General features: G+C 41.1%; 1 protein-coding gene across 2 annotated transcripts in view; it reads right to left on the minus strand.

The window, feature by feature from the left end:
• PEX5L (peroxisomal biogenesis factor 5 like) overlaps positions 1-12,046 on the minus strand; it is a 392,012-nt gene that overhangs the window by 35,696 nt on the left and 344,270 nt on the right. For both annotated transcript variants that reach the window (XM_078668173.1, XM_078668174.1), the window contains exon 10: positions 3,977-4,174. In XM_078668173.1, the coding sequence (XP_078524299.1) occupies positions 3,977-4,174 (198 nt within the window). The remainder of the gene's footprint in view (positions 1-3,976; positions 4,175-12,046) is intronic.

A 12,046-nucleotide genomic window follows, 5' to 3' on the forward strand; every position in this document is an offset into this window, starting at 1 on the left:
GCCTCTTTTTCGTGGTGTGCCTAGTGTGTCACTGGTGTATGTGTTTGTTGTGCAAACTCTTTACACATTGGCTCTGGGATAAGCCTGACCGCTCTGCCAAGCTACCAAGGGGGTGAGCAGGGGTTATCGTAGGTGTGTAACTCCCTTACCCTGACTAGTGTGGTGTTTTTTGCCTGGCTTAGGTGAATGCCCTAGCCAACCAGAAACCCCATTTCTAACAGTTCTCTTTTGGGTCATCCTTGATTTCTTCAATTTATTGTTTGGACGATGAATAGTGAGATAATGATGGCAAGGTGCTCAGTCCAGTCCAGGGGGTATGGGTGGTTTGCACTGGACTCTTTATGATGTTGAGAAATTGAGGTCGAAGAAGTAGCCTTTGGAGTGTATTAGTGGTTGCTATATTGACGATGAGGTGGTGAAGCAATCCAAGCAGTTGTCAATGAAGTCCTTGTTCTTCCCGGGAGGCTTGTCGATGAGATGGAAGGAGGAAGACTTGGTTTCAGAGAATGGGACGAGACTTGTGAAAAGCTCCATGGATTTGAGTCTCTCTTTCATGCTAAAGGAGCAGGGCCATGAGGACTTGTGGGTGACAGTGAATCTCCTCTATTCTAATGTGGGCTTCCTGCAGAATAGAATGTCTAGACTGTAGGAACAAGGACATCTACAATGTGCAAGGGTGTAGGGGTCAACCATGTTTGTTAACAGTGATAGGTGATGAGGTCTGCAATGTATGGAGCATGAAGGAGTGCGGAATATGCAAAATGAGTATGATTTGAAATGTATATTTGGTAGTTTGAAGCTGTGTGGTGGTTGGTGGAAGGTAAATGAAGTTGGATCTATTTGTTGTGAAGATGCTATGTGAGTGTTTGTGTGGTTTAGGTCTGGGTGTGATTGTGGTGATGGGCACTTAGGCCACTGGGTGAGGCATATGATTATATCTTATCTTGTAGATTGTAGCCGGAGGAAATTCTGGCCCAAGGGCCCTTTCCCTAACATGCCCAAACAGGCAATGCACTTCTTGTTGTTCGCCCCTTGTTGATGCTGCCATCATGGTGGATCACTAATAGAAGTTACTGGAGGAGGTTGAAGGAAGGAAGTCATGTCCTTCTGAACAGTTGGCTCCTAGGAAATTCAATGATGTAACTTTCTCTGAAGCTGGTTAAAGGAGAATTTGACTGTTTTCTCCACCTTCAATTTTCCCTTGTAACTGATAGTCCTCTGACTCGCCGGATTTGGTTACTGAATGTGTTGTTTGTTGTGTTGTTACATCATACAGCACTATGCACATTTTTCTGAAGGATTGTCTTGCTGCTCAGACCAAGCTACCAAAAGGTGAATAAAGGATACTTTTGGGATACTGACTGACCTTTTGGGTCCCTTTTTTTAGAAGCTGTGAGGAGGGTCAGTCACAGCTCACATAAAAACGGTGGCTTCTTTTCTATAGCCTGTGAGGCTATATCCCTTTCAATGTTTAATGTAAATATGAAAAAAATAACTGAAAATTGCACTGTCATGACCATACCCTCGGAGTCCCTCTAAATCCCATAATGAGTTCTGGCTATGCAGGCCATATTGAACCATATCAACATCTGATAGTACAGATGTCCTATTGCAATAATGCAAATTCTATAGATTTCTCAGTAGCTTTAAGGAGCTAGATTGCCACAAAATCCTTTAAAAAACCTAAAAAGAAAATGATCTACTAATGTACTTGTTTTTCATTTACTAACATACTGTGCATATCATTCTAGGGAATACACTTTGAGTCACAGTTTACTTGCCATCCTATCCAAGTGAAAAGGACTAGACTATGGGGCAGATGTATCAAGATTCCATTTTGCGATTCCTAAATAGCGATTTTTAAGGAATCGCTATTTAGAAATAGCAAAATGGAATGTATGAAAAAAAATCGCTATTTATTTGCGATTCCTTAATCTTCCTTATTTGCGAATTCGCATTTTGCGAATTCGCAAATAAGGAATAATTTCCCATACATTCCTATGGGCCAGGAAGCCCATAGGAATGATTGTGAAGTAATTCTCAAATTGCGAATTCGCAATTTGCTAATCGCAATTTGGGAATTATTTCAAGGGTGCAGGGGTGTCTGAAAGACACCCTGCTGCACCCCTGAAATGTACATGTGCGTACATATGGCGCACATACATGCCCTATGGGCATGTGTGTGCATCACATGCCACCATGAAAAATGCCAAATTGTGCATTTTTTAAAGACTTCGCAAATTACCATCAACTACAAGTTGGTGGTAATTTGCGAATTTTTAAACAAAAATCGCATTTCAAAAATGCTACATACATAGCATTTAAGGAATGGCAAAATTGCGATTCCTTAAATGCTATGGCAAAATAAGGAATCGCAAATTTTTGCTGTTACTTATTTTGCGAATTTTTGATGCATGCCAAAACATGCAAAAAGGCCTTTTGCGATTCCCAAAAGGCTTGATACATCTGAGCCTTAGTCAGATGCAACTGATCTTTAGCCTGGATCTTATTCCAGTGAATAAACTAATTGTGCCTCAAATACACAAGGACTATTAGCCAATAAGACCATTGAGAGGGATTATAACTTGCACACAACCAGAAGAAGTGTCTTGGTGCAAGTCTAACACGTTATGGCCCAGAACTGATAGGTCTTCAGACTTTTTTTGAGGTCCACGTATTAAAGATCGTACCAGAGTTCCATGGTCTATGAGTTAGAGGTTGGTTTAAAGCTATGGTGTTTTTGACTTGTCTACATATCTTGTGGGTGGGGAGATAGGGAACAATCCTACTAGATAATTATGATAGGGCAAGATTGTGAGACATCTAAAGACCAGACAAGTAATGATATAGTGAATTCGGTTTAGTGTCTAGCAACAGTGCAGGAATTTGCTGCCATGGATGACATGTTCTAGCCACCCAGAACTGAGATTCATACAGATAGTGGCATTAGGCATGCTTTGCAATTCAAAAGCCTTGTATTAGACCTACTAATCCTATGTTTTGTAGTGAAAATAGCATTTCCACCTTTTGGCTGGGTGTGTGCAATAGAAATACCATATACATATGTATACGTGTTTTGAAGATTTGTATTAAACTTTTGAGTCAACAAGTGTGAAAACTGTGGCTCAACATCTTTCTCTACTTTGGCAGCACTTATAGATGCAAACCATTAAAGCGTCAGACTTGTAGACTGATCAATGTAGGTTCAGCAGAGCCAAATTGAAGCAAGATGTTCAAGTTAAAGACTGTCTATGTAAATGAAGAACCACTGTATTAGATTATCTGTATGTAAATGGTGCTTCATTTGAGCCTGTGGTTGCAGGAGGGATCCACCAGGACTTATTTTTGGGGACCTGCATTGACTTTTCCGCATCAGACTTTGACATAGAGCGAGTGGGAGAAAAACACAAAAGGAGGAGGAAGGGAAAGACGGAAAAACTGTGACAAAGGGAGATATTGGTCAGCACTGGTTTAGGGGTTTTAAGAACAATGTTGTGCACCGGCACTTATTATTTTACAAATGAAGCATTTTATGAAAATGTGTCTAATATGGATATACTGAAACTCTGAGATGGATCTAGTCTTCCTGAACCTACAGTGGATACCCAATCTTCAGTAGACAGTGATTAACCCGTTACCTGCGCTGAACGTTTCGTGCTAGTGCGGAACGTTCTATTGTGCGGGCGGGGCCGCGACGTCCAACGGACGTGTGCAGCACTACTGAGGTAGAGCACGCGACGTCCGTTGGACGTCGCCAGCAGCAATGGGGTTAACACCTCCCCTGCAACCCACTGCCTGAAGCAAGGGCGACACAACTGAATGATAAATCTGCCTGTGTGTCTTTGGTAAGTAACTAGCACAACACTCAAATTAGGATATCTTGGCTACTTGGAAGGAGAGCTTTGATGAAAGAGGAAGCATGTGCAATTCTTATTCCTAATATCTACCAGTTGAGACACCGTGGTTCCTAATGTACCTGGCAACTAAACTTTTAGACATTTTCCTGGTCAGTGCTGGAGATCTGCTTTTGGTCTTCGTTAGATGTTTGTATCGTGAGTTTTGTTTTATCCAGTTTTTCAGCGCATCGCAGGCTTCTTGTTGCTGGCCCGTGTTCGTGTAGCTGACAGCCAGTGACATCAATGCTTTTAAGTTGTGCGGCTGCAGCTCCAGGCATCTGAACAGAAAATAGAAAGCACTAATTACAGTTACTCAGCAAGAACCAATTCCACTGCAAATCAGAAGAATAAAGCACTGATGAAAGAAAAAAAACAAAAAGGGCATGCAAATTGATTTATTTATTAGCCATGTCCTCCATCTCCATGCTCAATTATCTTCATCTTGGACGTCAGTCTTAAGCAATATGGGCAAATTTTGAGTTTGGTGTCTTCAACTTTGGCAGTGGTGGGAAGTTTACACATATTTCACCAGTGCAGGGGAAAGCATACTCCGACAATGTACCACCATTTGGACTAATCGACTTGTACAAAAGTTGGGCCTGATTCACAAAGGACCTCAGCACTTGTGGCGGAGACTCAAAGTCGTGGGAGAGTCTCCACATTCAAAGCGGAATCTTCGCAATGAGAATTCTCATAGCAGAGATTCCGCCCGAGTGCGGAGACTTCCCATGACTGTGGGGCCTCCGCCACGACTGCGGAGGCCCTTTGTGAATCAGGCCCTGACTGTTCAATTTGTCACTATACTTGTATCTGCCCTGGGAAGCAAATGTCAGTACAAAAATCTCACCGGCCTCAGAGAAATCCCTGTAATGTCTAAATACTGGGGCAAGATTGCACCAGCACCCATGCAGATCATGTAACCTGGAAACGTCTGCATCAAATGATTCATATTTTACTATGATATTGAAGCAAATATCATCTACTAGGTCCCACATCTCTGGTACTGTTGGTAACTTTTGTAAGTTAATCAATTGTGGATTGGGAATCTAACACCATTGGACACAACATCCAGACCCTGCTTCAGAATGCAGTTCCCAGAAGCATGTCAGACCTATGTCTCGAAAAAAGTTATATTTTATGCAATAATAGGTGACACTTGGGCCACAAAGCATGAAATATGTATAAACACACTCCTGCATAGCACATAGATGTAGATTGACACTTAGGTTAGGATGGTGGACTTTTGCAGGGTAGCATCTCAGGAGTGGTCTGGGCAACACTTTGTTAAAGAGGTGAACACCCCCACTTCAACTGTATGGCTACTGACTAATATTTTGGAAGGCATTTCCAGTGGTTAGATCCCGGACAGAAATATTACCCTACAACATGAATATGACCAGAATATCAACAACCAAAATATTGTGAATATTGAGAGCATAAAGATAGGTATAGATTTACATTCTTTTTGGGGCGTGGCTTGCGCGCCGGCGATAGAGGACGTCTCTCCCGTGAGCTCCGTCTCGGACAACCCGCGGATGCCGTGAGAAATCATCAAAACCGCCTTTCGGACGGTTTTTCTTGCCGGATTTCAGTGTCGGAAGGTGGGGACTCCACAATGCAGTACTTTGCCGACCGAAAAGAGCGCATTTTCAAGGACAATTTGTATTGGTAATTATCTCTTCACTTCACAATACGAACGGCCGCCATTTTGTATGCCGCCGGTTCGTATGTTTTCTCTGCGCTGTTCCTGCTCCATCACCCTTCGCTCTGGCGCTAGCTTGGCACTGTTACTACTTATGACCCCACGACATTCATGAGTTGCTGTGGACTCTTTTTCACTTTTGACGCTGCTCCCGATTTTCAATTTAAATGCGCAGTTTTTTCTATGTGGTGAAACGACCGCCATTTTGTGCCTTTGGATGCCTAACTTTCTACTATTGCTATGCCCAAGGACTGTGATGAATACCGCGTTACTTCAGATTTCTTGTTCTTCTGACCTCTAATGACCATCAGGCTCCTCCACTGCCTTCATGCACTGTCTATGCTTCCTTGTGAATGTCTTGGCGCTCTATTTCATTTAATCTGACATTTCATAATGACATGACGGTCCGTCATAATGTCGAGCCTTTGATTTAGTGGATGCCTCTTGTTTGTCCCCGTGTGGCTGTTACTTCATCCTCGCACTGACTAATAGTGCGTCTCAGTGTCCTCTTTTTTGCCACAAGGTGTGCCCCTATCACATTTGGGCGTCCACACTCTATTTCATATTCCACAGCATTATTGAGCATAGCTCCCTTTCGTCATCCCGCATCATGGCAAATATCTCTGCATCGCCAAAGTTCTCGCAAACAGGAACAAAACCTAAAAGACCAAACAATGGCCCACCCTCCCCCATTAACTCTTCGACTAATCCTGTTCTGGATTCCATCCTTGAGGAGGTGCGTGGTCTCCAACCTTTTATGACTGCTACCAACGCTAAGCTTCAGCAGATCGAGGAGCGCTGGGTGGTCATGGAAAATAAGGTTTTGAACTTAGAACAACGTGTCAGCGATGTCCAAGACCTCTCAACCCGGATTCCACTCTTGGAACAAGAAATCCAAAAACTCAAATTACACACCGAAGATTTGGAAAATAGAAATAGACGCAACAACCTACGCGTTTATGGTGTTCCGGAAAATTTGGAGGGGTCCGACATGGTCTCTTTTATTCGGAAACTTCTTCAGGAACTTTTGGAACTCTCCCCATCGACTCATCCTCTCAACATCCAAAGAGCGCATCGTCTTGGCCGTCTCAACTCCAACGCAACCAAACCACGTGGAATCATCATGTTATTCTTGGAGTTCACAGAACTCATGACTGTTCTAAAAGCCGCCAGGGCCAAACGTCGTCTCCAGTGGTCTAGTCACAACATCTTCATTTCCCAAGACCTCTCTTCTGCTACCAATGCTAGACGTAAGGAATTCCTGAACCTTCGTCCCACGATGAGACAACTCAACATTCAGTATGGAATTCTTCATCCCTGTTTCTGCAAGATCACACATAATGGGCGTACCAAGTCGTATGATGATCCCCAGAAACTTCGAGACTATTTGATGAGTATCACACCTTCCACCATGGAAACTGCCAGCTAATGCCTTTTCGTCTTTCAATGTTTTTCCTCTTCTAAAATTACTGCTCCAATCTCTATATAATTTCTCTTAACTTATCTCCCTTTTCTATTTTGTTCTTGACTTTGTTCTCGACTCTCTTCTCACATCCTTGTGTTTATCCTTTCTCATATGTCCGTATCTGGTTTGCTCGTGGGTCATGTCCTCTCTCTGGTGTACCCGCGTCTCACATGTTTTGGTTACTGTTCTCTTCTCAGATCAAGCCTTTGTGCCTTGACCTGTTTTCTTATTCTCTCTCCTTTTTTATGTATCTTCCCTCTTTCTTTCTCCTCTCTCTCTTTCCTCGCTTCCTTCTTCTCAAGCTACCTCTGCTGTTTTCTTTCTTTCTTCGTTTCTTCTTTTTTTGCTACTTGATTTTTCTCTCCCTTCTTGACATGAGCGCTCTCCTACTCCAATGTTTAACCGTTATTTTTTGTCTTCCCCTATGTAGTGATCTCCTTGCTGTGTGTTGCCTCCACTCTTCGCCCATTCCTCCCTCATTCCGACATGTGTAATTTTGTCTCTTGGAATGTTCGTGGTCTTGGTCATCCTGTCAAGCGTCAGAAGGTATTGTCTCACTTAACCAAATTTCATTCACAGGTTGTCTTTCTTCAGGAAACTCATTGCTCAGACATTGATTCCCTTAAATTAAAGAGACAATGGGTGGGTCAGGTTGTGTTTTCTCCTGCGGTCAACAAAAAAGGAGGGGTTGCTATATTATTTCACAAGGCTTTAAATGCACAAATTATCTCCTCTCAAAATGATGATGAAGGTCGCTGGGCAATGGCAAAGGTTGTTATTCACAACAAGACTATGGTCTTATTGAATATTTATGGCCCTGTTCGTCCAGACCCCAAATTTTGGAAAGACATTAAATTGCTTATTGCATCCATTGACTGTCCTAACTTCATCGTTGCTGGTGATTTTAATCAATGGTTGGACCCTTTTTCAGATCGCTTGTCTTCGAGTAAATTTCAACCTGATAAAACCCATAAGGCTTTTCAATCTGCCATTGCCTCTCGTCCTATGTATGACTCGTGGAAAGTGTGTAATCCTGATTTACTAGAATATACTTTTTTTTCTAATGTCCACCATACACGTTCAAGGATTGATTATATTATGATTAGTAAGTCTCTCCTTCCCTCCCTTCAAAAATCTGTTATTGGTTCTATTTTTATTTCTGACCATGCACCGGTCTACACTACCCTGGATCTATCCATTAGTCCATCCAATTTTAGTCGTTGGAAATTTAACTCTTTTCTTTTATCTGATGTCACTTTTATGAAAAAATGTACTGAGTTTTTTAATGAATATTTTTCTTTAAATGACCCTGTTGATACTTCCATTCCTAACACTTGGGATGCTTTTAAGGCTTCTTTTCGTGCTTTTACGATTTCCTATGTTTCTGTCAAAAAGAAGCTTAACAAGCAAAAATATGAAGATCAACTTAAACATATTAAAACCCTTGAACATACATATTTCTCCTCCAAATCCCCATCTGCCCTTCAGGACCTGATTCATGCCAAAACAGCTCTCAATAAAATTATAACTAATGAAGCTTGTCATACCCTCCTTAAAATAAAATCTAAATATCATGGGGGTCAGAACAAAGCAGGTAAAATGTTGGCCAACTACTTGAAAATCAAATCTGAACGCAAAGCTGTCGGCCCAATTTTTAATGACTCACTCAACAAGCTGGTCACCTCCGATGAGGACATTGCTGCAGTTTTTCACAACTACTATCAAGCCTTATATACTGATGATACTCACCCTTCTGATGCTAACTTAACAACTTTTTTTGAAGGCCTTCCCTCCCCACCAGCCTTCCTGTTGAATTTTCACACCTAGAACGTGAAATTACTCTCCAAGAGATTACCTCAGCTGTTCATTCCCTTAAGAAATCAAAAGCCCCTGGCCCTGACGGCCTACCGATTGAATTTTACTCCTCCTTTCATTCGTTTTTTGCTCCCAAACTCCTTCAATTATTTAATTCTTTTATTTTTGAAGCTAAGGCCTCTGGGTCATTCATGGATGCCCTCATTGTCATCATCCCGAAACCCGATAAGGATCATTCCCAATGTAAAAATTTCCGCCCCATATCTTTAATTAATTATGATTGTAAAATTTTTGCTAAAATTCTTGCCTCTCGCCTTGATTCTATTATCCCTCGCTTAATCAACACAGACCAGGTAGGGTTTGTTAAGGGCAGACTTGCTGCTGATAATGCCCGTCTTTTTTCCAATGTCCTCTCTCACAGTAAAACTGTCAAAACCCCATTAGCAGCCCTCTCCCTTGATGCTGAAAAAGCTTTTGATCGTATTAATTGGCAGTACATGTTTCGAACCCTTTCTTGGTTTGGTTTTGGTCCCAATTTTATAGCGTTAGTCAAACTCCTTTATTCCTCCCCTCGTGCCAGTATTTTTGTTAACAATCAATTTTCCAGATTTTTTTCTTTAACAAGAGGCACAAGACAAGGTTGTCCCCTTTCTCCTTTATTATTTATCTTATGCCTTGAACCCTTTTTACAACGTATTCGTTCTAACCCTCATATCACTGGTTTAAAATTCTCCTCTGTTGAAACTAAACTTTCAGCGTACGCTGATGATGTCCTCATTTACATGTCCAATCCTGAATCTTCCCTCCCACCCTTTTTAGATGAAGTTCAGTTATATTCCTCAATATCAGGTTATAAGCTCAATTTATCCAAAACAGAAGTACTTCCCCTTAACTCTTTGTGTTTTCAATATATGTTTAATAATACGGATTTTGCATGGTGTCCATCTAAAATTAAGTATCTCGGAATATGGTTTTCCTCCTCTCTAAAAGATACCCTTAAAATAACATTTGATTCGTTACTTAAGAAAATTCAATCACTTCTGCAGATTTGGTCTCCCCTATTTCTTTCTTGGTGGGGTAGATTAGATACCATCAAAATGATGATTACCCCTCATGTTTTATATACAGTCTCTATGCTCCCCTTCAAAATCCCTAAATCCTATTTTTCCCGTATCAATTCAATATGCACAAAATTTTTGTGGAACAATAAACATCCCCGCATTGGATTACATAAGCTGGTTCGTCCTAAAAATGAGGGTGGTGTTCGTTTCCCTGATTTTGGCTCTTATCATTCTGCCTTTCTTATCAAACAATCCTTCTCCTTGGCATATGATTTCCTTGATACTCCTGTTCCTAAGTGGGTGCTCCTGGAACGCTCTTTTTTAAAAGATTTCTCATTTCAACATGTTCCTTTCATGTCAAATTGTACCTTTATATCCAAGTATCCTATTTTTAAATATTGCCAATCTACCTTGCAAAATGTTTTTTCCTCATCCCTTTCCCCTCTTCAGTGTTTTTTATCATCTGTAGTTTGGTACAACAAATTTCTTAGATATAAAGGTAAATCATTCTACTTTAAACACTGGAAAGAAAAGGATATAATGTTTGTACATCAATTTTTTCTTGACTCTACTCTACTTTCTTTTGTAGATCTACAAAATAAGTTTAACTTACCCTCCTCTTTTCTTGCTGAATATTCTATTATAATCTCTGCTATTCAATCTCATTTATCCTCGTTATCCTCTTCCTCTGATTCTTTTTCCTCTTTCACTCCTGTCACTCCACTTTACCCTCTCTTCTCTACCCAACAACCTAAAGCTGCTCTTGTATATTCAATCTTATTATCTAATTGTTCTGTTCGATCTAAGTCTACAGTGGAGACTGCTTGGGAAACTGATCTGGCTGTCTCTTTTGATACTGCATTGTGGGATCGTTTATGGTCTCGACTCTTCAAAGTTTCTGTTGCTGCACGCATTACCCAATCCTTACTTTTTATTTACCACAGAGTTGTTATTACCCCGGTTACTATACATAAATTTTCTCCAACCTCCTCTCCTTTATGTTGGTCCTGTTCTAAAGTTCCTGGTACTCTACAACACCAACTTTACTATTGTTCCCCAGTTTTATCTTTCTGGACTGCTGTTTGGAATTTATGTATGAAAATGTTATCTTTTCCTTCACAATTGTCTTTTATACACATATTTTTAGGTTCTTTATCTGATGATATTGATATTACTACACCCTCTTCTGCTAAGTTGTTAGACCTTTTTATTGCACTTGCATTTAAAGTTATTTTATCGTGTTGGAAAGATAATTCGAAACTCTCGGTCCACACATGGTGGAATTATATATGTGACGAACATAGAATTTCTATTGCCTCTTCTACCTCTATTCCTTTGAAAATTAAATCTGACTTATTATGGCTTCCCTTTACTTCATATCTCTCTTCCAATCCTTCTCCCTTACCGCGTGCTCCTTGCCCCTCATGATCCCTTAAATTTACTTCCTTCTTCTCCTCTCTCTCCCCTCTCATCTTTCCCTGTCCTCTGCTTTCTTTCTTTTCTTTTTTCCTTTCCAATCCTTTCCTTTCTTCTTTCTCCTTTCTATCTTTTCTTACCTTTCTTTTCTCTATATAAATTCCTGTAGATTGATGTCTTTTAATTATTATTACACTCATATGTACTTTTTCCTAATTTTTCATGACATGTTTCTTGTATCACTATTTAATGCTTAATAAAAATTCTTAAACAAAAAAAAAGATTTACATTCTTTTGGAAATGGAGATAAAAAAAAGAGTGATAAAAATAAATTTCCTTCGCCGCTGCACCACTGCCGCCTCTCCTCTGTCCTCTTCAGGTCTGCTAAAACACCGGAAGCACTCAGGCTTTCGGGCTCTCCTAGCCAATCATGATGCTGCAGAGACAGCTTCCTGATTGGTCTGAGCGTCCTGTTTGGCCGCTCAGGCACCGCCTGGGGAGGCTGGGCAAGTTCTCAGTGGGCTGTGCAACACAGCTCAATGGAGAACATGCCGAGTGCGCATGACGCTTTGGCTGGCCCTAGAGGGCCTGCCACACTGTACTTAGAGGAGTGCAAACCACTTCTCACTCTGCTTGGCGTCACGGAGACTAGCCTCGCCCCACCCCCACCCGGCTCCGAGTGCCGCCTTGA

This window comes from Lissotriton helveticus, chromosome 11 (genome assembly GCF_964261635.1).
Source record: "Lissotriton helveticus chromosome 11, aLisHel1.1, whole genome shotgun sequence".
Lineage (NCBI taxonomy): Eukaryota > Metazoa > Chordata > Amphibia > Caudata > Salamandridae > Lissotriton > Lissotriton helveticus.